General features: G+C 52.4%; 1 protein-coding gene across 1 annotated transcript; it reads left to right on the top strand.

Annotated features, from left to right (window-relative positions):
* Positions 1-25,812, top strand: PTPA (protein phosphatase 2 phosphatase activator). Its single transcript, XM_038156030.1, has 10 exons — positions 1-145; positions 2,170-2,270; positions 3,410-3,496; positions 8,388-8,513; positions 9,257-9,374; positions 10,831-10,930; positions 11,785-11,909; positions 12,384-12,484; positions 16,991-17,098; positions 22,086-25,812. The coding sequence occupies exons 1-10, from the start codon at positions 121-123 to the stop codon at positions 22,158-22,160; spliced, it is 966 nt and encodes a 321-aa protein (XP_038011958.1). The 5' UTR covers positions 1-120; the 3' UTR covers positions 22,161-25,812.

Raw genomic sequence — 25,812 nt, forward strand, 5'->3', positions numbered from 1 at the left:
CGTGTGACAGCCCCGGGAACGACAGGGCCGGGCGGCGTGCCCTGCTCAAAGATGGCCGCCGGCGGCTTCGGCGTGCGCGGAGGTGGGAGGTGAGGGGCGGCCGGGCCGGGCTGCGGGAAGATGGCAGAGAGCGAGGGGCGGACAGGTGAGCGGCGGCCGGGGGGCTCCGGGAACCACCGGGAACCACCGGGCTGTGGGCTGCGCTCGGGGCCGGGGAGCGCCGGTACAGGGCCCCACGCTCCGGGCGTGCTGGGCCGAGGGTGCCGGGCCCGGGTTGCGGGGGGCGGTGGCGGCAGCGCCCGGCCCAGGGAGGGGGAGGAAAGGGGCGATTTGCTGAGGGTGTGAAGGACCTGGGCCCTCGAGTCTTGGCACCACCCCAGGGCGAGGTTGGTGATCAGGGCTGAGGCTCTGGATCGGGGATCCCTGTGCCCCCCAGCCCGGTTTTGTGACTGGTTCTCTTTGGCTCCGCTCCTCACGCTCTGACACAAGCCTGAAAGTGCCTCCTCTGTCCGAGTTGCTTCTCGTCATAAAGCTGACCCGCCGCGCTCCATCGTACCAGGAGGCTTGGACTCCTGTGTACTCATCCCAGAATACTGTAACCCCTGCAGCCCTCGCTGTTTCCCTCCTTGAGTATTCCTGGTCTCCTCACCAAGAGGAATTGCACAAAGTGTGGGTCAGAAGCAGTGATGGCTGAGAAACAAACCCGAAGAGAGGAAGGGAGTTCTGTTAATGGCAAACACCCAGATCAGGACACTGGCCTGGGATTTATGTGTCACCTGTACTGATGGACACATCAGTATTTGCCTTTTCACTTCACTGCTTGGGCAGCTTTCATTGTTTTCATGTTATAAACTCTTAAAAGCAGAACTCCATTGCTGTGGTGCCAGTCGCTGTGAGTTGTGTGCTGAATTTTCAGAAGAGAGACGCACGTGTCTTTAATTTAAATTCATCACATGTTGTTCCTCTCATCCTCCACCTGGAAGTTTTGCTGTAACTCCTGCAGGGATGAACCCAACATTGCAGCATTCAGGGCAGGAGATGAGGCTGAATTTGTTCTGTGCATGGGGAATGTGAAAGGCAGAGAAGTCCAATGACTGTCAAAGGTTGTATGACAAATCTACAGCGGACTCTGTGTGGTTCCTGGGACTTTGGATCCCTTTTAATCTGATCTGCCTGCTAGGGAGAATTGTGGAAAAGGCTGCAGATGCTTCTGGATGGGGTTTCTATGTAAATGCAGCTGATGATATTTTAAGGAGTTGGAGTTTGGTGGTGTTTGTTAGGGAGACAGTGCCTGAACTGGCTGGGTTGAGGACAGCAGTTGCTGGAATATGTCAGGGCAGCTGGTGCTGCATAAGTGCCTGCAGATTGTCTGGGTTTAAAAAGGTGAACTGAGTGACTCTGACAGAATTCATAAATTGATATTAGTATCCAGGCTCTTGGACAGTGCTCTCTGCACTGCCTCTTCCTATTAAAGTTGCACTTACAGGAGCATAATACAAATTACTTTAAATCTCTTGAAACTTTTCTGGTTCTGCAGGTTGGGCCCTGGGTTCAGATGCTGAGGAGAAGATCTAATTCATTAGCAACTCACATTTGCATTAAATATTGCATCCTAGACTCTCAGAGGGCTTTGAAATGAAATGATCTTCACAGCTTCCACCTGGAAGAAGCTGTGTCCCATCATCCCCCCAGTCCTGGTGCTGCCTGGACCAGAGCTGTGCCTCTGGGCTGCATTTATTGCACTGCTCCAGCTTGTCCTTGCAGGAATTATCCCTTCTAGAGGAATGAAGGTCAGGCTTAACACTTAAAAACAAGGCAGAGTTAGTGTGTAGGAGAGCTCAGTGCTTCACCATGACCTGAGGCTTGGCTGCACTAGACAGAAATAATTAAACTGCCTGGATGTTGCTTTTATCTCCTGCACTAGTCTCTCTCTCTCTGAATGGAAAATGCATCTTTAGCAATGAAAACAGACATAATGCTTCTGTCTGAAGGCTTGCAGTGTGCTTAGGAGGGTGTTGGTGAGGAGGACTTGGTGAGATTACAGCCCAGCTGGATGGATTTGTGTGCTTTGTATCTCCTGAGAAATAAAGCTCATTTCTAAGTAAGGAAAATAGAGGATTTCTCCTTCCCCAGTGCCTCTGTTTTATCTCTTTTTTTTGCATCTCCCAGGCACCTCTGAGGAGGTGGCTCCTCCTGTCCAGCAATGCTTCATGGTCCCCAAAAAGGAGATAAATGTGGTTTCTGACATGGCCAAGTGGAAGCGATCTCAGGTATGGCTCTGGGGACAGGGAATACTGGGAAATGCTGCTGATCTTTTGGTGGCAGCCAGGTCTGATCTGGGAGCAGCCAGGAAGTAGAGGAGGCTTGGGCAGAGAATGGGAAATAATTGAATTTGTGTTTTAAAGAAGAAGAGTTGGTGCTTGTTTGTAGGAAAATTACTTGGCAGTAATGATTGCTCCCTCCTAACAAGCTGGACGAGAAGCTGGTCACTGTTTGATCCTACCTGGCCTGTGCTTTATAACCAAACTGGATTTACCCAGCCCTGTTTGAGCTCACCTTAAACATGGTTCTGCTACCTGGCCCTGGTAGCACCAGCCTGGTTGGTTCCTTCCCACTGTGCTGTTCTGGAAAGGACTCTAGAGCTGAGCCCTTCAATTTCCTGGATAATTTTTGTTTACAGCCTGTGTGGAGCTGGTGGAACAAGCAGGTTCTCCTGCCTTTGAGGGATTGGGGTGTTGGCCCAGACTTGTCCCACCTCTTAGGGGCAAATTCTTGCTCGATGACTGATGAGAGATGTCTTGAGAGAAACTGAGGTTATAGCCAGGTGTCAAGCAAACCTCTGGGTGCAGTTTCCAATTTCAATCTCCTGGCTTTAAGGACTTGCTCCTGGTCAGGATTTTGAGGCAGGGAGGGAGAAGTGGCAGTGTGCTGCTGTGGAGCTGCACTAGAGATGATGCTTCCAAAGCAGCAAATCTAGAGAGGAGTGAGGAGCCTGGGCTGTCTCCCACTTCCCTTTTGTGAGCACAGGGGCAGAGTCCAAGGGAGAAAGGGAAGCTAACAGCACAGGTCTGGGAGGAGCAGTGCAGAGCACGATGCCTGGGCACAGCTGAGACTCTGCAGAACTGAGGAGTTTGAATTTGACCTGATGGGAGCTGAGGGAATGATTTTGGGGTCAGTGTGAGCATTTTTAGGATTCTCCTTTCTGTACTTTTCGCAGCGATGCAATCGCCACCTGCCTTCAGCTTCTGGGGCTGCCAAAAGAGCAGTAATTTCACAGCAAGCCCTGCACCCCCTGGTGCCTCCAAGGAAGCAGTGTTGTGTGTTGGGAGAGGTTCCCTTGGGGTGCAGGATGCTCCTGTGCTATGTTTTGGGCTCTCCCTAAAGCTCTGCCCTCTTGGTGTTTTCACAGGCATATGCAGACTACATGGGCTTCATTCTCACTCTGAACGAAGGTGTCAGGGGCAAGAAGCTGACCTGTGAATACAAAGTTTCAGAGGTAGGAGAAGAGTTTGGATCCCCTTGTTACTTCTTTCCTGCCTTTTTTCATCTTTTTTTTTTTTTTTTTTGGCTCTACAGCGAGTATTTCCTGGGTGAAGAATGAATAAGTAGCTGATCTGGGAGCCAAGGGAGATGGAATGTGGTTGGGCTTTGGTTGGGGATGCAAATATCAGGGTGCCATCCTCCCCTCAGGATGCAGAGACGCTGGATGTGCTTAGTGGGTGGGAAATTGAGCAAGAGGGCAGAAGCAGAGGTGATGCTTTGAAGATGTGATATTCCCTCCTGGGTGCAGGCAGAAGGCTGGGATGTCTGTGCCATTCCTGTCCCCCAACTGGTTTTTCTGTAGGAAAATCCGTGGGCAAACCACTTCTCTCCCTGTCCCTTCTCGTTGCTCAGACTGTGTTAAGTTGTTAATTGCACCAATCTCCTCAGCCCAGGCTGTAGCTAAGTTGTGCAAGCTCTGGTTGGACAGTTGTGACCTCAAGGTGTGTCACCAGCTGCACCTGCCTTGCCCAGGGTCCTGCTAAAAGTCCCGGGGCCTGCAGAGCTCGCAGGGATGCTGGGTTGGGCTGGGAGATTTCAGCTGGGGTAGGAAGTTTAACCTGTGGGGCAGGATCTCCCCTTCCAAGGTGTTAAGCAGAAAGCACCTGGTTTTCCCTTTGCATGAAAGTGGCTGTCACTTGTCCCTGCCTGCTGCCATAGCCAATTTTAACGGCTGTTCACCTTCTCAGGGCATAGTGGAGCCAGAGATAAAAGGCAGGCACCCTCAGTGGTGTCACTGCTGCCCTGAGGGCTCTCTGGGTGCTGCCAGTCCACAGAGCACACACTGGCCACCAGCTTTGCTTCCTTGTTGCACACTGAATGCCCCTCCCTTGCTCTGTGCTGCAGTGAGGGGATTCTTGGGTACATTTTTACTGATCGTGGCTGTGCGAGCAAGCTGAGAGTGATGTATGACGATCTAGGCAAAATGGGCAGCAGGCTGAGCCCTGTGTTTATAGCTTCATTCTGGTGTGAGAAGGCAGCTGATGATGGTGTTTAATCCAGTCTTCATGTTTGAAGTACTGTGTTGAGTCCAGCCTTCCCTTCTAGGAGCCAGTGTGAATGAGAAACTCCCCTGTAGTTCATGGAGGGATCAGGGATAATGAGTCTCTCCCTAACAGGCTTTGTGCCTCTCTTTTGTTCCTTCAATTAAGTAGAAACTGCTGTCAAATGCTGCTCTTGCTTTCTGCTGTTTGCATTTCACCTTAGAGTTTTGTCTTTGTCATGATCTAGCTTGTTCCCAACCATTCACAGAGCACTTCTAGGGAAACAAAGCATTAAAAATGAACAAAACAAAGAGGGGGGGGGAAACCCAACCCTCTTCGCAAGCCCTTTGAGCTGTCAGGAAAAGCTGTACCAGGGCTGTGTCTGCAGAAGAGCCCTCTTGGAGTGAATGTTTTCCATCCACAGTCCCAGTCCAAGTAACAAACAAGAGACACAATCCCAGCTGCTTGGGAAGTAGCAGGGAACAAATCTCATTCCCGGCACACTGAGGAGAGCAGAAGCCTGTGACTTGAGGCACAGGTGGAGCATCCCCAGGGTTGTCTTGTTGATGAGGTTGCTTGTTCACATAGGCTCCTTTGTAGATCAAACTGCTTATCTGTGCTTTTAAAGGCTCAGCCCCTCGTGGCCTCTTCTTGCATCTCTGCTCAGCTTTCTTCTCTTTTGCTGTACCTGCTACCGATGTGCTTTTGTGCCATCCCATCTTCCTCCCTGATCAAATGCCAGGGACACCTTCCTTTGGCAAATGACCTCCTGAAATCCTTTCTGCTGAATGCATATCCACTCTGTGACTTACCGGTATTGCTTTGCCACGGAATAAAAAATGGAAGTATGGTCTGCTCTGCTTTGAAAGAGGCAGCTTAGTGGTTTCCAAGGAGTGTGTGTCAATACCAACCTTTCTGCTGGATCTTGTGGGGGCTGAGCCCCCTTGGAGACTTGCTGAGCTTGCTCTGCTCCTACTGACACATTGTGTGGAGCTGTCCAGGGTTTGCTGCAGGCATCTGACAGGCACTGATAGCAGGCTCTGGCACAGACACTGTGTCTGGCACAAGGTTGTGTGAGTGATAGGCTGTGACCTGCCTTCCCCTCCTGGAGGGAGTGCTTTCCACGTGGGGATCCATCAGCAGCTTGCTGGGGCTGCAGCCTGGAGCAGTGACTTGGATCAGAGGTGCAGTGCAGTGAGGAGGACGAGGTTAATTTTTGCCACGCAAGGAGCAGACCTTCCTGTCAAACAGCCCAGTGCACTGGGGGAAACTGGTCGGTCTTGTGGCTTGCTCTGCTTCCAGGAAGGAAGTGGGGGAAGCAGCAAATGCTCTGATTTTAGCAGCTCCCCATTCTGACACGGCCTGAGGAGGCCAGAGGGGGAGAGTTGGTTGCCGTGGGCAGCTTTGGCTGCTGTGATGCCTCCTCAGCACCTCTGTCTGCCTGGCTCCTGCTCTTGAGAGCTGCTGACAGGTCTGTGCTCCGTAGGAAGCCCTGTGGTTTGCCTTTGGGACCGGTGGCAGACTCAGGGTCAAGGAGATGCAAAATCAGCACAACGAGAAGAGCAAGGAGAGCAGGGGGGAGAGCAGGGGGGAGGCTGCCCTTGCTTTGATCACTGAAAAGGTAAAGCAAAAATAGAGCTTAAAAACCCAGCCAGGCAAAACAGGCTGCAGTGGTGCTGATGGCTGTGTTCCCATAAGCTCCTTTCTCCCCCACAGGGGTCAGCCCTGGATGTACATGCTTCCTCTGCTGGACAATGGGAAGCTGCTTCTTTTAGTTACCCCCTTTTCAAAGGGCCTTGAGCCCAAAATGAGCCACAGCTCTTTAATTATTTATTGATGTGGCTGAGCCAGCAGCTGGGTCCTGCTCTCCCGTGTTCAGTGGGGCTGGGCTTTTAATCCCTTTAAAGCCAGCGAGTGGGGAAGGGGAGGTTGGGCTCTCTGCTCCCCAGGGAAGGAGCTGGTCCATGCCAGCCATTTATCCAGGCAGCACCAAGTGCTCGTGGAGAGGGTTTGAAATACGGTGGCTGCTCATAATGAGCTGCTGGTGCCGGCGGATAAATCACCAGCACGATTTAATTATTTAATGCAACCCAGTGCTGGGGATGCTGTTGCTTAATTGGAGGGGAATGCAATAGCCAGGAAGGAGTAGGGCTGAGTCCAAAGTGGCCCAGTGCAGTGGGAGTGTGTTTGATTCCTACAGTGTTTCGGGGGCAGGGAGCTGAAGCAGAGGGGGCTTTGGTCCTCATGTATGTGGGGCACTGGTCTGTTAGTGCCTCCAGGGTCACCCAGGGCTTTAGGCTGTTTTGTCCCTTTTTTTGTGTTCTCAGTGTGCTCAGGTCTTGTCCCAGTCTCTGGTCTGGCTCAGTGGCCAAATGTCGAGGTCCTGGGGTGGGAGGATCCCATCATGTCCTTGGGGTGGCACCTCAGGAGTCCCTGTCTGTGGAAGGCTGTGTCTGCCATGAGACCCTTCCCCCCAAGAGTGACCTGCAGCTGGTTCAGCGGCAGCACAGCTCTGCCATGCTTGGCTCTGCCTACCCCCTCCGAGTGGCACTTCAAGGGCTGGAAACTTGCTGGGCTCTGCTGTTTCCTTGTCCTCCCGACAGCAGCGTGAAGAATTGAACCACAACCCAGGAGACCAGCCAGCTTCACACGGTCGATGCCTCCAGCAAAGTCAAACCAGCCGCCGCTTCTGCTGTCCTCTTTGTCCCCTTGAAGGAGGAATCCCCTCTTGAGACAGAGGAGCCTACATTGCCCAGGGCCTGGCCAGCTGCTGTGGTGGCTGATGGCTCTCCAGCTGCTTGGAGTCAGGCAGGGAGAATCCCAGAGCTTCTCGCAGGCTTGACCAGTTGTCAGCAGAGCCTCCTGAAACTGTCTGGAGCTGCTAAAAGTGCTGCCTGTGGTGTTGCCTCTTGGTATGGGGGGGTGTAGCTGTTCTCAAGCCTTTTGGGCCAGGCAGGGAGATGGTGTGCATTGGCCAGCTCTGGTCTGACAGCACAGCTGGAGACATTGTGCTCTGCCATCTGCTGCACCTCTTTTCCTTCCACATGGATCCCTCACTTCCAGCACTGGGTGTGAGAAACATGGCTGTGGTCTTGCTGTTGTTGCTGTCTTCCCATCAGCTTTGTGTTTGAATTGAGACATTTCTCGGAGAGCTTCTCATTCCTGTTCTGATGGGAGCTCTGGTGGGCTAACCAGGCTGCCTCTTCCCCTGGGTTGGTTGTATTTTGCCACTTGCAGTGGGTGTCCCTGGGCTGGAGCTGCCTGGTGATCTGCCTGGTAGGAGTTTGAGGCAACAGGAATCGTGCTGAGAAGGTTGACTTGCTGTACAAATGTGTCGTGGTTTAACAGCATCAACTGCTAATCCTGGCTCCTAAGAGACACTTCAGGACAATTATTAGAGCCTTGAGAAGGGCCTTTAAATCACACCATCAGCCAGTGGTGAGGATGCATAGCACTGTATATGTGTGCTATTCTTTATCCTGTGGGGAATGCAGGACCCTTAACATGTTGAGCCTGAGTTATTGTGTTGAAGGTCCCTTCCCTGCCTCTCAGGCCTGTGAAGACTGTTCTGCAGCTCTTCTCCAAGAGATTTTGGAGCACAGTGCTGTTACAGCTCATGGAAGACTGTGTGGGTGACTGAGGCGTCAGCCTCAGGCTGGGCTTTGTGCTGGACTGCTCTCCTGCAGGGAAGAATGGTTTTTCTGTCCCCTCTGCATTTTGAGGAGGATTGGCACAGCCCGTTTCCACTTGCCTCTCTTGGGAAGCTCGGTGTGGGCTTTAATGACTCCCATCAAGGGGAGAGATGTCAGAGGCTGAGGGACTGCTCTATGTCCCTGTGACCCCTCACCCTCTTGCTCTCTGTAGCCCATTGAAAAGCTGGTGGCTCTGCTGAACACCCTCGACAGATGGATCGATGAAACCCCGCCAGTGGATCAACCTTCTCGCTTTGGGAACAAAGCCTTCAGGACCTGGTACGCCAAACTGGACCAGGTGAGCGTGTCTGTGCTGTGTGGTGTTACCTGCAGCTCCCACAGAAGGGCAGTGCCCAGCAGGGGTGGGAGAATGGCTCTGTCACTGTGTGGCAGCCAAGCAGCTCACAGAGGAATTGCTCAGATAAAGCCTTGAAGGATCCACCCCTTGATACACATCACTTACCATAGACTCGGTGCTATCTTTTCCTCTTGGAGAGCATATGGGCCATGTAAATGCTCTTGGCTGGGTCTCCAAGTTCTGGGTGAGTCACAAGGGCTGTCCAAGCCCAAGGAATTCCTTTGCTTTGTAGCTGCCCACTGTGCCACAAAATGAGAGAAAGATCAGGGAAAACTGCTTGAATTCCTTCAGCTCAGAGCACTTGCCCTGCACCAAGCTCTGGAGGTGGCACAGCCCCAGTCCCAGCAGCAGTGGCCTTGCAGCTGCTCTGCTGCTCTAGTGATGCTTTTGTCCTGGATGGCTCAGTTGGGTAACTGGTTCAGTGTACTTGGGTGATGAGGCTTTTCTGTCCTACAGGATGTGTGTGGCCTAAATAGGTCTCAGGACAAGCTCTCCCTGACTTGTTCCATCTCTGGACATGACTTCTCCAACAGGAGAATTTGCTCCTGTCTCATGCTGCCTCCAGGCATTGCAGGGCACCATTGCAGCCCTCACACTGTGACAGCATCTGAGCACAGGGTGCCGTGTCCCTGGGGACTGTGACAGATCTGTGCTCACCCAGGGGAGTCTTTTGTGTCTTTCAGGAGGCAGAAAAGTTGGTGTCAGCAGTGATTCCCAAGCACTTGGCTGATGCTGCCCCAGAAGTGGCTGTGTACCTGAAGGAATCCGTGGGGAACTCTACCCGCATTGACTATGGCACAGGTACCTGGGCTTGCACACTGGCCAAGGCTGGGTTTGTTAGGAAGGGACCTTTAGAGCTGGGTGCTGTATTTATTTAAATATATCATTACCACTATTTTTATGGCCAGCTTGAGATGAACACCTTTTTAGGGCCCCCTCACCCCTCTGCCCTGGGGGGGCTGTGACTGAGGGCTGGGGCTGGGAGCTGTGCTAGAGCTCTGACAGCCTTTCACATCTCATCCAAGGAAATGAGAACCAAGCTGTTCTGGGATGAGCTGTAGGGTGTGCTTCACTGCATGCAGCAGTCCTGCAGCAGACAGTTTAAAGGGATAAAATATACTGGCTTGAATTGGAACTAGAGTAAGAATCATGTTCAGTAGGAGGTGTCCCTAGAGGGACATCGTAATGGTGGACCCTAGAAGGGAATCACTGCTTACGGAGGGACTTTGAAATCTGAAGTTAGAAGCACCTGAGGAGATAGTGAATTGCAGGTGAAGTAACCACACAGGCTTCAGTGAGAACTAAATACAGAATTGTCTGCATGCTCTGCTTCTCTCTGGAGGGTAGCTGTGTCCTCACCAAAAGGCAGGAGAGCAGGATGAGTGCAAGGAAACATGGCTTTAGACTTGGGCAGGGAGAGGAAGAGGAGGCGATGGGTAAAGGCTGAAGGATTGGAGGCTGTGCAGTGCTGGCTGCGGCTCACTGGCACCAGGGGGAGATGTTGTCCTTGGAAAGGCTGGATGGGATTTTGTCAGCTCAGAGAAGGAAATTCAACCTCTCCTCCCATCCCCTGTGTCCCAAGCCAGGGGCCCTTGTCCCAGCTCACAGTGTCCAGACCATGGGTGCATTTTGTTCCTACACTGGGAGCTGCACCTGTCCATAGTGTGGAACTGCTGATCTTGTACTCTTCCTTTTTATGGGGTCCTTCCCACTAAAATACATTTCTGGGTTTGCTGGTTGTTTCTTTTCCTTGCTGTTAGCTGGAGGGCCAAGCTGCAGAGGCTTAGCCTGAGATCCCAGTACCTTCTGGGACAGACTGTTCCTGGCAGTGTTGTGGGATCTGCATCCTTCCAACATGGAGATGTTTTTATAGCAGGAGGAAATCTGTTTGCTTGCAGATGTGAGGTTTCTTGCATCCCCCAAGCAGATGACTCTGCAGTGCTCCACTTCTCTTGCTGTGCCAAGCTCCTGGGAAAGTCCCTGCCTTGCTCCCAGCATGCCCAGTTGGAGCTGTTTTCCCTTAAGAGCTTCTTTTCTCTAAGCTAATGATCACGTTATGAATGTCTAGAAGGTATAATTTGGGTGGGTGCTGCAGGGGGATGAAATACTGTCAGTTTGTGGCATTAGCAGTGACAACAGGGTTGAGAGGGGACTGTGGCTGCTGTGATTGCTGAAGGGCTGTTGTGGTGCCCACAGAAAGATTGTCCTGGGGGCCAGAGGCACCTGTGTCATGTCTCTTCATGTCTTTTAACTCCAGGGCACGAAGCTGCATTTGCAGCCTTTCTCTGCTGCCTCTGCAAAATCGGTGTGCTCAGAGTGGATGACCAGATGGCCATTGTCTTCAAAGTGTTTAACAGGTGAGGTAATGGGAGGAGAAGGGCTGAGGTATTGGGCTGCTTGGGGGGAAGGGTAGAATGGGAAAGCTGAAGACAATTTTAGACAAAATTAGGAGCAGATGTACATTTTAATGGACTGTACACTGACCCATTATAACTATCTGAAAAAGAGGTGATGGCCCCTTGTCTTCAGAGGCAGAGTGTCCTTCTGGAAAGTTACTTTAGTGGAGCACAAGTTGCTGAACTGTGTGGGTGAGGCCAGGCTTTGTGATAGACAGGAATATCTGATCAGAGAATCTAACATCACTTCAGGCATCAAAAATAAAAAATCTGTGCAACTGGCAGGCCTCCACTGCTCCTCTAGATGTGTTTCCAGCCCAGGAGGTAGAGTTGATAGTGATGAAACTGGTGGAATGGGTGTTTGGAGTCCAGAGATCTAATCCCAGCTGTATCACTGTTTGGTGGCATGGAAACAATTTCCTTCTATAGTACTTCCAGCTTTAATTTTCCACCTGAAAAGTGGAAGTAGTGATTGCTGTAAGGTAGAAAACTCTGTGCTCTTTTGGAAGTTGCTGAAGAAATGCAAAATGTCAATGTTTTCATATAACAGTGGGGATGAGGAAGAATCTGCACGATCATAAGACTTTGCAGATAAAACAAACCCCTTCCACTGGATTTCTCTGTGCATTTGGTGTTAGGTACCATCAGGCTGCTTTCTATGGCAAAAGAGCTGAATATATACTCTATGAACTCTGCTGTGTGCTGCTTACAAGTGATAAATTGTGTCCTTTCCCCAACTGGTTTTTCTTGTCCTCAAAAAAGTCAAAGACAGGAGAAGGCCTTGCCTTAACCCTTCCTGTTCTCTTTGGTCTCAGGTACCTGGAAGTGATGCGAAAACTGCAGAAAACCTACAGGATGGAACCTGCTGGCAGCCAGGGCGTGTGGGGCTTGGATGACTTCCAATTCCTGCCTTTCATATGGGGCAGTTCCCAGCTGATAGGTACTAATAAAAAATCTTCTTGTGTCCCGGGTTACCCTCTGCCCCATTTATCTGGGTTGTAAAGATGGTGGGACTTGGGGCTGACTTTTAAATTCAAATATGTCAGATTTGTGTATAGTACAGCAGGAGAGTTTGAGACTTGGATTTTTTTTTTACCTCAGCTTTTCAAGTAAAGCCGGTTGGAAGATGGAAAGCTTCCTTGTGCAGTACTTCTCTCTTTATTGCAATGAAGCTTTTTAAAAGGAGAATCTTGGTTTTGGTGCTAAAAAATGCAGTTTCTGCTCTGTGGAGTTTAGTCCCTGCAGAGGCACTGGAGTGGGAGATGAGATAGAAGGGAGCAACTCTGTACTGCCTTTTAAAGAGCTCTGGTGGGAGGGTTGTGCTTCTGGTGAGGGGCAGCACGCCACCTGGTTGAACGTGGTCTCAGGGGGATTACCATACAGGTTAGTTCTTGTTGTCTCTTACTCTTTTTAGACCATCCAAGTCTGGAGCCTCGGCACTTTGTTGATGAGAAGGTGGTAAATGAAAACCATAAGGATTTCATGTTCCTGGAGTGCATCCTCTTCATTACAGAGGTGAGGAATGGAAGGTTTGTCCCACAGGGACGTTCTCTTGACATTAGATACTTGGCTCTGGCAGTGTTTTTTTCTTCCTCCTTTGCCTGTTTGTTTGCTCTCGTGCAGCTGTGCAGATGAACCATTGTTGCATGGCAGAGGTGTTCTCCTTGAATGAGCTGAGACAGGGATGTTGAGAAGAAAGTGTAATTAAGCTGGATGGGCTGTGGATTGTAGTTGAAGGGAGCTGTAACAAGTGCAAACAAATAACTTTGGATCATCACTTGGATCAGTCAGTGGGAGCTTACATGGAAAAGACTGGTTCCTGTAGATACACTAGGAAGATGAAGGGGGAGCTGCAAAATGACTGGGCTTGCCAAGACACCCTCCCTTCCCTGCAGCCCTTGGGTGCTGCCTGGCAGCCCTGGGCCTCTTCTTGCTTAGGGCAGGCTCCCAAACCTCTGTGCTGCTCTGTCTCCTCCAGATTCTACCAGAAGAGTTGCCCATTAAATGCACCTGATTTGCAGCTGACCTAGAGCAGAGGTGGTGCTGAGATTCCCCCAGCTGGCAGCGCTCTCAGGACTGTTTCTGCTCAGGCACTGCAGGGCCCTTTGGACAGGGGTGGGTGATCCTCACTCGTTGGCAGCCCTGGGCTGTTTCTCAGTGAGGGAGCTCATGGCTTGCTGCCTGCAGCATCAGTGGAGGATTTGGCCGTGTTTCTCCCAGTTCCCTCACTGCACAGTCTGGACAGGGAGAGCAAGAGCTACCCGCTCTGTTGTGGTGAGGGATTTCTTGCCTCTGGCAGGAGGAAGTTGATGGGATTAATTTTGAAGGACAGAGTGCAGTTCTTCCCCTTTGTTCTGTTCACTTTCCCCTTCCTCGCCTCTCTAATTTAGTGATTAGATGGGAAGGGAGGTTACAGAGTATGAACTTAGCCTTTCATGTAGGAAATCTTTATAGGAGCCTTTGGCCCAAACCCCAGGAGATGCTGTGTCAAGTCCTGCTAAATCTGGTAGGGTGTGTTGGTACTCAGCACCTCACAGGGTTTAACCCTTAATGCCAAGATAAATCATACCATGGGTAATAAAGAGGTGCTGGTGGAAGAGATCAAGATGAGGACAGGAAATCAGGAGCCAAGATGGTCAAAGATTTATTTTAGTTTAGGCCTCTGTGATATCCAGGCAGTGCACTGACCTGTTAAAAAACCTACATCTCTTGAAACGTGTGTAGAAGATTCTGCAGCGCCCAGTTGACAGGTGAAGTTTAAGATGGCCAGCACAATCCTGCTGCTTCAGGTCACTCTGCTTCTGCCTGCAGAAAGTCAGCTTTTTAGTAGGCTTTTCAAAGAAGAGATTTGAGCTCCTTTTCCGCACATTTGTTGTGAATCATGGAATTCAGTGTTTCTTCCGAGGTCCCCAGTGCCACCTGGTGGCAAGGAGCCCTCTTTGCCCTCCTGCCGCGAGCTGAAAGGGACGGCAGCAACCTGCATTACCAAATCCATGGAATATTCACTGCATCTCCGTGCGGGTTACTGCTTCATTTTAATGAAGGTTTTCCTTTTAAATCTTGGGGTTTTTTCCCTCCCAAGCGCCCGGGAAGGCCGTGAATGCCTAGGGGGGAGGCGAGGCAGCCTCACTAGGGGGGGCGAGGCAGCCTCAGTGCCCTCCAAATGCTTTCTCTCCAAAATCAACAACAAAACAAAATAGCAGGGAAAAAAGATAGAAGGGATTAAAGACTTTAATAAATGAACGATATTATTTTCTTCTGAGCTTGTCATCAGGAAACAGCTCTCCTTTAAAGGTGTTAAACATGTAACAAACACCACAGCAGTTCCCATAGTGGGTCTTGCCAACATGAGAGCAGGTTTTGTTTCAGACTACAACTGAGGAAGGTTGTTTTCTGTCAACTGAGAGAATATTCTCTTGAGCAGATACTGTTCTCAGTCCCCAGGTGATGTTTCAGGAATATGAATATATGCTGTTGTGGTGTTTGCCAGGTGTGTATTTAAACCTCAGGCTTTTAAAGCAGCAGCAAGATGATGTCCAGGCTGAACCCACCACGGCATCCTCCTTAAAGGAGCACCCAGGCACAGCACTGAATTTTGCATGAGCTGACCTGATGCTGGGAAATCTGCAGGGTGGGTTTGGACCTGAACACATGGTTCTGGAACAGGGTGAGGTTTGCAGAGCTGGCTGGGACTCGAGTTGTTCCCCTGCTGCTGCCTTTGTCTGCCAAAGGGGTGTGTGTGGTACCTGAAAGTGTGAGGATGAGGAGGGTTTGGGAGCATTCCTGTGGTGCCCGCCACACAGGGGCTGTAGAGGACAGGGATGTAGGGCTGCCTGTGGGTGTGCAGAGGAGGGGAGCTGGGTACACCCCAGCTGTTGTGGGGGATCAGTGCACTTGCCCAGATGCTCCTCTGAGAGCTCAGGGCAGGCAGCAGGAATTTCAGCTTCAATCTGGCTTCTAAATTTGGGAAGGGAGGGCTCGGGTTTCTGCTGGAAGGGAAGGAGCTGACAGGAAAGCACGGCCTCAGCCGTCCCCCTCCCCCCTGCACTGACAGAGGAACCATTTACAAAAGGCCGATTCTCTTGGGAACCGAGAGGCAGGAACGCCACGTCTGTGAGTAATTTCCTGCTCAATATGGCTGCTCTGACTCACTCCGTTCCCCTGGGGTCACTGCGGGACTGCAGCGCGCTCGCCGCCTCTCGCTCTCCCCCCAGCTCTCCCTCTTCGCCCTTTGTGGCTGGAAGGAGATGATTTTTTTTTTGTTCCCCTTCTCATCCCTCTTATTTTTCCCGCCCCAGCTTGAAACCATAGCCAAGCCATCCCTCGCTGGGTGAGGAAGGCCACAGTGGTGGCCATGGCAGGCACGAGCCTGGGACTGGCCGGCTGTGCCCAGCTCCTTCGCGCTCTCTGGCTTGGGAAGGGGAGCAGAGCGCGGCGGCGGTGGCTGATGCCAGCTGTGCCCCTGTGAAGGGCGGTGACGCCGGGGGAAGGCAGGTTTGGCGTCAAAACTCAGGCAGCCAAACCTCCCGTGTGGGGAGGGGAGGCTCTGCTGGAGCCGCCTGGCGCAGAGCTCCCTGGCAGCCGCTGCTTTGGGTGCCCAGCGGTGCCAATCCTGGCGCTGGGTAACGCGCCGGCGCTGCCGGGGAGCGCCGTGCTTTGTGTGCTTGCACGTTTCATCTCATGCCCGCGAGGGAAGCGTGTGGCAGAGGGACAGGGAGCGGCTCAGCTGTCATCCCCCAGCTCACAGGAACCTCCGAGGGGAAGCGGAGGCGCACCCGCGCTCTCCCGGCACCAGGCAGAGCTGCAGACCCGCTTCTCCTGCTGCCCCAGCCCCAAGGCCGGCGGGTTTCGAGCACATCACCCTCCAAACAGTGAGGCTTTTGGGTCCTCCCACCCTCTCCCTCTCTTTCGTTCTTTCTCTGCTGCAGGCTGGTGTCACACAGGCATTGCAGAAAGGCGGCAGCGTTTTCCCAAAGCACATTGATTGGCCCTGCTTGCTTTTTTAGTGAGCAGAGAGGTTGTTTTGGAGGCGCTTTTCCCACCCTCTCTCCAGGCCTGTGCGTGCACGGAGGGAAGGGGTTAGTTGTTCGAGCCCCAGGTCGGGAATGAGAGTCCAAGAGATTCCTCTCTCCCCACGCTCCTCTTTAGTGTGAGCTTCGGCCTTGTGGTTTCTGATGTCATGGGAACTTCGCTCAGTCAGAGTGGCTGTGTTGTATTTCTTTTTCTCCCTGAGGGTCTGTTTTTGTTCATGGAGGAGAAGGAGAGACAACCACCCAGGGAATCTACACGCAACTGCCCCTGATTGCAGCTTCCCTCCTGCCCTCCCTCCTCCAAACCCCTCGCCCTGGGAGGAGAAACAGTGGAGCATAAAAAAAAAAAAGAAAAAAAATGTAAAGCATTTGCTGCAAGCCAGCAGCTCACAGCTCTGGAGCCAGTTTGGAGAGCATGTCCCCTCTGCTCCTGCTTCCCCTAGAGCCGTCCTCAGCTAGAGGCAGGTGTGGAGTGGGCTGTGGACACGGAGCTGCTGCCAACCTGCACTGCCCTCTGTATTCAGGGAAGGCAGCGATGGCTGTCGCTGCTGCTTGTTGTTGATCTGAATGGGGAATGAGTCATTTTCTTGGAAAGCCCAGCAGTGCTGCACTGGGAGGTTTCTGGGTAGAATAGGAACAGCGTTGAGCCAAGCTCTACTGGGGGGAAGAGCGGGACTTATGTGGGGCTTTTTTAATACAGTCATTAAAAGGGAGGTGTGCAGAAGGAGGTCTGATTAGGAAAGCGTGGCAGGAAAAGGCTTAATTTTATCAGGGAAGGAGGGGAGCTGGATTGCCACGGCTTCATGTGATGTGGCCACAGCGGGAGGGAGCACGGAGGGAGGGAGGGAAGACGCAGTGAGGTGGCTGGTGCGTGGGTCACTGGGCTTGGTGGGAATGTTTGCTTGGAGAGAGTGTGAGCATGAGTCACTGCTGGTGCACGAGCTTCCTGGCTGGCCCAGCTCCCTCAGCCCTGTGCTTGGGTCTCTTTCAGATGAAGACAGGCCCCTTTGCCGAGCACTCCAACCAGCTCTGGAACATCAGCGCCGTGCCCTCCTGGTCCAAGGTCAACCAGGGCCTCATCCGCATGTACAAGGCAGAGGTGAGTGCTGTGGGCAGGGGGAGGCTGCTCGGCCACTCGCCTGCTCTCCCACAGCACCCTGGGTCAGCTGTTGTGCTGCTCCAGGTGTGGGGACCCCATCACAGCCATTTGTTACTCCTTGCTGACTGTGGCTTGGGAGCCCTTGGCCATTCAGGTGCTGCTGGCTTGAAGGAAGCTCCTGCCTCGTGTTTGCCCCAAAACCAATCCTAAAGGGGCCATTCCTTGCAAACATGACTTTTGCCATGTCTTGTCTTACCATAGTGCAAGTGCAGATCTCCAAATTAGGGCCAATGTCTTGACCTGCTTGTTCTTCTGGTCCACCATTTTACCACCAAGATGAGACTTATTTTAAATTACCATCCCATGTTTCAAGAGCCCCAGAGCAGGCTGAATGCTTCCTGCTGATTTACACTTTCTACAAGCCCCATCCACGCCATGTGCCAGCCTGGTGAGACCACAGCCACCTCTCTGGTTTGGCCACCTTCCACCCACCAGCTCTGCTGGCATCGCCCCAGGCTTTCCTGGTGAACCCTGACCTGGAGAACTGGGCAGTTTTGGCTCTCCCTTATCTTCCTTCCTGCTCGAGCTAACCCTGGGCTTGAGGAAGCAGGACAGGAACCTCCGGAGGGAATGGTGTTGGCTCTGCAGGACTCACTGGCTGCACTAAAGCGCTGGAGGAGCAGGGATGGTGCAGCTCCCTGCTGGCACCGGGTGGGGGGTGGGGACTGGTGGTTCCTGAAAGAATTAATCACGCACTCCGCAGTGCTGCTGGTGTCAGCCATGCTTCTGTTGGGAGCTGGGACAAGCTCCCGTTGCTGGGACACAGAGCTCTGCTCAGGCCCAGCGCACAAAGGGGTTAACTGTGCCGAACGGCCGCTCCCTCCCCCAGCCCTTCCTCTGCACTGCACATCCTGTGTTTAGGTTCCAGGCCACATACCTCTCTAATCTGTGAGGTGTCACTCCCAGGCCCGCTGGCTCCTTCCGCCCCCAGCTCAGTTTTCCTCCCAGCCTCCAAAGAGGAGAAGTGGGGCTGGGGGCCGACCCCCTCGCCTGGCTGCTCCTGGGAGGGGTGCCCCGGGCTGCTCCTTGGAGAGGGGGCTGTCCCTGGGCTGCAGCTCCGTCACAGGGGCTGGAGACACTGCCTGCTGGAAAACCCTGAGCTGGAGGCTAAGCTGTGAGAGCTGAAGGCGAGACCACAGTACTGTGAGTGCCTTAAAAGTGAAACATGAGTGTCCTAAGACCTTACAGCTTCAGTGTGGTCTGCTGCTGCCTCAACAGCCTTGCCGTGGTCCTTCCTTTCCTTTGGATCAGTTCCTTCACAAGCTGGGCACTCCCCTGGCATCCCACATTCCCTGGGATGTTCACGTGCTCCTGCCTGGTACCCCACATGCCCTGTGCCATGGTTGCTCCCACCTGCACGTGGCTGGAGGAGCTTGGCAGTGGTGAGCCCACAGTGCAGTGCACACATTCACTGATGTCTGGGGGCCAGCATGTGCTGGCAGATCTGCCTGTCCCCTGGCTGGAGAGAGCACTGGGATTCTCTAGAGACTGGGAGATTCTTTGGCTCTTCTGTGTGCACCCAAGACATGGTCTTTTCTGAAGGCCTTAGTCTGTGTTGAGTAGCAGGTGACTTTCTGTGTGAAAATGCTGGATCCAGTACTGGTAGGTTTCTAGAAATGTCTGAGATGTAGCTGTGTCAAGGGGAGAATGCAAAAACTGCTAGGAAGGATAATGGTACTAATTTAGGCTAAAGTATAAAAAACATTGAGTCAACCAAAGAGCTTTAAATTTAGTTTTTTTTCCTCAGATAATGTTTGTAGGTCTTAAACAACTAATCCTAATGATCCTTGGGCAATGTTGTCCTCTCTTGTCATGGCATGGAAATTGTGCTCACCTGGATAGGCAGAGGAGAGGGGGCACTCCTGCTCAGGGGTTCTTTACAATAGGTATATAATATATTTAGATATAATCTGTTCTGGGGAGTTATCTGCCCTGATGCTGGCTCAGCCAGTTCCTGCCTGGCCTGGGAGATGACAAGGGTGTGGATGTGGACATGGCAGCACGGCTGGACAGAGCTTTCAGTTATGGTGTGCCTGGCCCTGCAGGTTACACCAACATTTGCAACTGGAGGATCTCTTTGACTTTCTGGGTATGACACAAGGTTAGGAGTCACTTAACCTTCATGCTTTGCAAGCTGAATCCGTCTGGGTGTCTCAGGCCAGGCACAAAGTCACTGCTGGAGACCTTGTCTCTTCTCTGCTGGCTCCAGTGTATTTCTGCTCTCTCTGGAGCCTTCACCAGTGCAGTCTCTCTGCAATTAGCCACTGCCAGCATTAGCAGAAGAGACGGCAGCAACACCCCTCAAGTATGACATGGGTTTTTGTCCAGCTTAAGGCAGGCAGCTCATGTGGCAGAGCCTGGGGTGTGTGATGGCGCAGAGAGGGAAGGTTTGGGGTTGTGGTGTTGCTTTGTCTAACTGGCAAAGTGAGAGCAAGATTTCAGGTTTTATTTGTTTTCCCCTCCCTTCTCCCTGCCCCTCTGGTCACCCATTGCAATAAGATCAGGTGAAATCAGACACTCAGCTGGAGGCTCCAGCTCTGTAACACGCCTGGGGTGGCTGAGAAGCGCTGGGTGTTGGACGGCGCTGACCAGGACTGGGACTGAGTGGGGGCAGCAGCAGAGGAGGGGGTCACTTGCTGGAAACAGACCAGGAAAAATCCCACTTGGTGGGAGTGGGGCAGCCCCCAGACCTAGTTCATCTAAAAAGCACTCTAAAGGCTTTGTCTCTTCTCTGTCTCCTCGATGGGATGGCTTTAAACAGCCGACAGAAAGCTCAGGTGTGTCTGTGTATCCAGGAGCTGTGGTCTGGATCCAAGCACTCTGGGGCAGATGAGCAGTAGACTGAAGACAACGTGTCTTCAACTTTGTGTGTTTATGAAATCCCAAATGTGTCTATTTATAATATAATGGGTGAAGATCTGTTTGCTTGAAAGTCCATGGGCTTTTCTTATTCTCTCCATCAAAGGCAAGTGAAGAAGTCGACAGAATAGAGTGTGGTTAAAGCAGCAGCCTTGATGTTTTTCCCCTGAGCCTGCTTTTGAGTTTCCTGACCTTTCCTTCTCTGCAGTCAGTCAGGAAATACTTTCCATTGTAACTAATCTAGTCCCAGTTCCATCTTTAAAGGTTGGACTTGGTGCATGAATCTACTCCCCAATTGAGTCCCAAGCAGACCTTCAGTGGGATCAAGATGGTGGCGAGAAGAAATAAGCCTGAAACTGAGCAGGGTACAGTTGAGTTGGGTACAGCTTCATCCACAGCTGATGCAAGGAAGGCCCTGTTGCTCAGTACAGCTGATAATTCACTAAACTTGTGATAGTCCTTCTGAATAGAGGAGGAGAAATTTCTCTGCTTGTCTCCTCTTGAGCTGGTGATGTGTTACTTGGAATGGATACCCCTTCTTCCCACTGGTGGTAAAGTCTCTTCATCTGGAGCCCAAAGTCTTCCACGGGACTCCTTAGAGCTAATTGGGCTGACATTTCGAGCTGTCAGCATCTCCAATGTTCATTTCTCTCTGCTCTCCCCTCATGCCCGTGTTACCCAGCCCTGCTTCCTCTGAGAATTTGTCTAAGTGGTTGTGTGGAGAGACAGCAGCAGCTCTGAGCATTAGGAAGCCTTGAGGGTGACATGCCCTGATGCTCGCAGGACTTACTTCTCCTAGGTGCCTGCCATGGAGATTTGTGGTTTTCTGCCTGGCTCTTGTTCCCCAGGAGGGGACGCAGCCATGCTGTACTTTCACCACCTCCAAACTTGTTTGGCCCCAGTGTGCTGGTGCTTGGAACCAGTTGCCTGACCTCTGGCTCTAAAGGGATTACTGTAGGCCTGGCTTCTGGGCACTAATCTTCCTGCTTGCCCATGATGACAGCACGAGGGCAGAGTGCCTGTGCCCGAGTCCTGCCTTGGGGTGAGAGCTGTCTGCAGCACACAGCTTCCTCTCCAGCCCCAGAGTCTCCCCTGCTGCAGCAAGTCCAGTTTGACCCCATGGAGAGCACAAGACTCCTTCCTATGGAGAGTTGTAACCACATCATGGCTGGTGAGCACATCATGGCTGGTGAGCACACTGCTGAGCTCTGCGTGATGGAGTGGAGCCTGCTCTGTGCCCTCCATGAGGTTTGGGCAGTCTGAGTCTGCAGTGACTCAAAAACAAGAGCTCTGAGTGGCTCTGCCAGGCAAGTGCTGGCAAACTCTGACGTTATTGACCACAGTCCATGACCTTCCTGCCGTCGGCTGGTGAGTGGAAGGGGCTGTGCCCTTGCAGCCCCGCTCACCCTACTCAGGGCTCTGGTGTAGCTGCAGGAAGCAGCTCTGAGCTAATGTGCTTTGTAGTGGATCTGTGTGACTGGCCTGTGATCCATTACTCTTCAATGGGAGGTGGGAATTTCAGGGGTGAGGGGTTGTTAGAAATAGGATCGTATCCTAAACTATGGCTGCAAAATCACTGGTGCTTGTCCATCAAAGACCTGAGAGTCTGGAATGCAGTTTGGGCAGTGCCTTGCAGCTGCAGAATGGTGCCTCAAACCCAGAGTGTTGGCACTGGCCTGGAGGGGAGAGTCTCTCCGCCCCAGGGGATTCTGCAGTTCTCAGTGTTTGTAGGGTGAAACTCTTCAAAGACATCAGCTCAGCAAGGAGAGTGGTGAGGGAGAAAGCTGCTGACATAGACATGCTGCTGCTGCTCATGCTTCAGGCCTCCCCATACTGAATTTCAGTAAGAAAAAGACTCTGGCTGAAGGGAAGGGGATGGGATTATGAAGTGCTACTGGCCTGAGAAGCCTGACTGGAATGTGTGGGGAAAAACATGGGTCTGATCTTCTGCCCTTGTCTGAGCTGAGTGGCCCCGAACCCTGACCCTGCGGGCAGGATGTGGCTCAGGCCGCGTGTGTAAGGTGGAAATGTCTCCTGAATTCACCTCTCTTTATCTCTCCTCCTGCAGTGCCTGGAGAAGTTCCCTGTGATCCAGCACTTTAAGTTCGGCAGCCTGCTCCCCATCCAGCCTGTGACATCTTAAGGAGACCGCAGGAGGAGCCGAGGCAGCGGAGGCACAGCACGGCGCTCTTCCTCCTCCCCTCACCCCTCCTCACCACCCAGCCCATCCATTCCTGCACATCCTCATCGGCAACCACAGATCCGAAGCGCTCGCCGGCCTGGCAGGGAGATGGGACCTGGAGCAGCTCCTCCTGCACGTCCTCACCCTGGGGACATCTCACCATTGGCCGAGCTGGGGCCACACTGCTCCGCTGTGCCGCATCCCTGCTGGGAACGGGGATGGGTTTGAGCAGGGCCCTGCAGAAAAGGCCTCTGCTTCGCTTCCCAAGAGAAGGGGGTGTGGAGGGGAGGAAGGCACGTGTGTGTGTGTGTGTGTTGGGCAGCGGTAACTGCAATTTCCCTTTTGAATTTCATTGGAGTTTCCTGTTGCTGTTTGCTTTGGGAAACCAGTGCGCGGGGTGAGGTGTGAGCCTGTGCGTGTCTCTGTCAGCCAGCTCTGCCTGCACTGGAGGTCTGCACTGGGAAAAGGGAGTTGTAGGGAGTGTCTGTGGGTTGTGGAAGCCCAGGGTACCATCTCTCCCTTTTTCTGGGTAAGGAGAGCACCCTCCCTGCCCCTCTTCTGCAAGGTTTCCTGGGTCTTCGTTTCTCACTAGCACCTCTTCTCTTGGGTGAAGCTGGGAACCTTGTGGGCTGCAGGCGTCTGAGCTGGCTCTGGAGCTGGAGACAAGGTCCTTGGAGGGACCCAGCTCTGTGGGAACAGCTATGCAAAGACTCTGCTCAGGCCCCCTCTTAACTGGCACAAACCCTGACACATTCACACACATCCATAGCTGCGTCCAGCCTGCCCTCTGCAATCCCCGTGCTTTGCTGCTCTGGGGCTGGGCTGGCCTCAGTGGCACAAGGTGGCTGTGGTTGCTCCTGCTTGGTCATAAATTGTAGCAACACTCCCATAGCAAAGGGATTTCCCCACGAAGCAGCAGGATTCCCAGCTCTTTGAGGGGGACATCCCTGGAGCACAGGCAGCATGAGGGGGCAGCATGCAGCTTCTCATGCAGTCATATACTCGTGCTGGAAACGAAAAGCAGAAGTAGCCAGGACAGTAAGTTATTCCTGGAGAAAGCTCTTTCCCTTTGTCCTTCCCTGCTGGTGTTGCTGTGCTGGACCTCAGGCAGGGGAAGCACACTTGCAGTGCCACCAGCAGCAGTGTGTTGAAGACTGCTGGTCTGGATCACACCAGCAGCATCACTGGAGGGCAGGAAGGGCTGGTGCTGTTTTTGAGATGAGCTGTCTGTCCACAGGTCATGACCAAGCTGGTGCCCAGCTTTGCAGCTGCAGTAGGGGTGTTTCTTCTTGGGGTTCCCAGGCTGGGTGTGGCAGGGACAGAGGTCTGGACTGGTGTTTGCTGGGGATCAGGAGCAGCAGGAATCCTTCCTCTGGCATTCCTGCAGACCATGAAGGGGCTGCCCCCAGCCAGGCTGCTCAGCTTTTGCTGCTGCACTGCTTTACTGCTGGGGTGGGAGGAGGAAACATGGTTGTGATTTTTTCTTTTTTATTATTATTTTTTCATTATTTTTAACAGACCTACTCACTCCCTCTTGTAAGGGTTCTTGCAGGCACTCAGGGGAAGGAGAGTAAGAAAAGAGTCTAAGTTAAGAGGTGGTGAAATGTAGACAGGGCTGAAACAGAGCTTTCTGGCACTGTTGCTGTCCTGTCTGCTCCTGGCTTGGCCCTGGGCAGGGGGTGGGGGACAAGGAACTTTTGACCTGCCTGAAACAACTATAAACTTCTATTTTAAATGAAAATGGAAGACTGGGGTTAAGTCTTGTTTTACTCCTAAATGGGATGTGTTTTGTCTTTGCCTTTGAAATGGATCCACTCCTGGAATGTTGCTGGAGATCTGTGTGCTTGCTGGGACTTGATGAGTCCATCTTCAGTGGAGCAGCCTGTGCCTGGAGCAGAGACTCATGGTGTCTCCACCTGTGTCCCCTCATGTTGCTGTGTCTTTTGGCAGGTGTCCCCATACTTTAAATAACTGTGCAGCATCTGGCCAGCAATGGCTGAGCAAAAGCCCCTGGTTTTCTTTATCTGCCTGAGGAAAACATCTCTCCAGGTTGTCTTGTGGAAATGAGGCTTCCGTGCAAAAGGATGGGTGGAAATTTCGACACGGATACATGGGAGGGACTCCAGGAATGTGGAATACAGCACCAAAAAGGGTGGGGGGGGGGGTGCTTCCTTCCCCTGCAGCTGCAGCACTGCTCCCTGGGACAGTGTCCCTGGGCTTGGGACCTGCGGAGGCGGTGGGAGGAGGCTCACGCACAGCTTTGTGTTTGTTGTTTGCCCGAGTCTGCACATCTGTCCTGCTGGGGATTTTGGGATGTCAAGCAGCTAATTCTCGTTTGAGTCTTCTCAGCCCGCTTGGGATGTGCCCCTGTCACGTGGCTGCCACTTGCTTTGCCTCCCTCCTGCTCCCAGTGACATCCCCCACGGGCTCAGCTCCTCTGCCCACGCACGTGGCAGCGCCCAGGGCTGCTCCGTGTCCAAAGCTGCGCTTCCCACCTCCCCCCGTGTTGTAGGTTTAATTAAAGTTTCTGTGTTTTGCACTGGTGACTGTGTTGGTCTCTCTCAGACTGGATTTGCTCCTGCTTTGGGAGCAGAGCCAGCAAAGCCAGCAGCCGGAGCTTTCAGCGCAGGGAAGAGGCCCTGTGGATGCACTTGCCATGTCGGTGGTTGACCCTCGTGCTTGCACTAAAATTGATTCTTTATTTAACTGCATGATCAAGTACGCCTGGTCTGTCTTTGTGTCCTTCCAAGGTATCTTTCTGTTGTATTGTGTGGTTTATTTATTAACTTTTTTCTGTGTCCACCCCCTATCCCATCTGGCATTTGGCAGGTAGGTGATGTGCAAAGCCTGATCCTAGGCCAGCAAATCTCTTGAAGATCAGAGACTCTTATAACCAAAGGATGTTTGAGCCTTGTTTCTAAGGCAGGGTGAGAACTGGAACCTTTTCCTTCAGATGTTTTTCCTGTCCTGCGGTAGGAGCTGACTCAGGACTTCCAGCATCAGTGTAGTTCAGCAGCTTTGTTGGACTTATAATAGACCTGGATTAAATTAAACCTAGACCTTCTCACAAGCGGTGGAAGGTAGCCTGGCTGTGCTTAGCAAATGCTCCTTTTCTTGTCTCTGAGTTACATCTTCTCCATCAACACAGACCAACTGTGTGAGCGCGTGTTGCTAAAAGCAGCAGCAGCGTGGAGGGGTGGATGGTGAGCAGAAATGTCATCTTGGATCACAAATGTTGTCTTTGAAGGCGCTTGAATTCGTCTTGAGCGCGTCCCTCGGTGAACATGACACGCAGCGAAGGGGAAGCAGACGTAGCGTGGGTTTCTGGCCATCTTCCCCCTCAGCCCAGTGACCAAGCCATTTTTTTTAAAATTCAGTTTTCAGAGGTGGATCTTTGGGGTTGCCATACGTAGGCCAGTCCGTGCTGCTGTTTAACAGCTGCTGCCTCTGCACGGGTTGCGTTTCGTGAATCGCCGCCAGCCTTGCCCTGTCTGTTCCTTCACAGCCCTCCTTTATAAGTGATTGCTTATGGCAGCCAGTGATGAAGTAGGAGTTGAGAGAAGCAGCCTCATGTGGAGATAGAAGTAACAGAATAAAAAGTAGAAGTACTTGA

The sequence above is a fragment of the Motacilla alba genome, chromosome 17, assembly GCF_015832195.1.
Source record: "Motacilla alba alba isolate MOTALB_02 chromosome 17, Motacilla_alba_V1.0_pri, whole genome shotgun sequence".
Taxonomy (NCBI): Eukaryota; Metazoa; Chordata; class Aves; order Passeriformes; family Motacillidae; genus Motacilla; species Motacilla alba.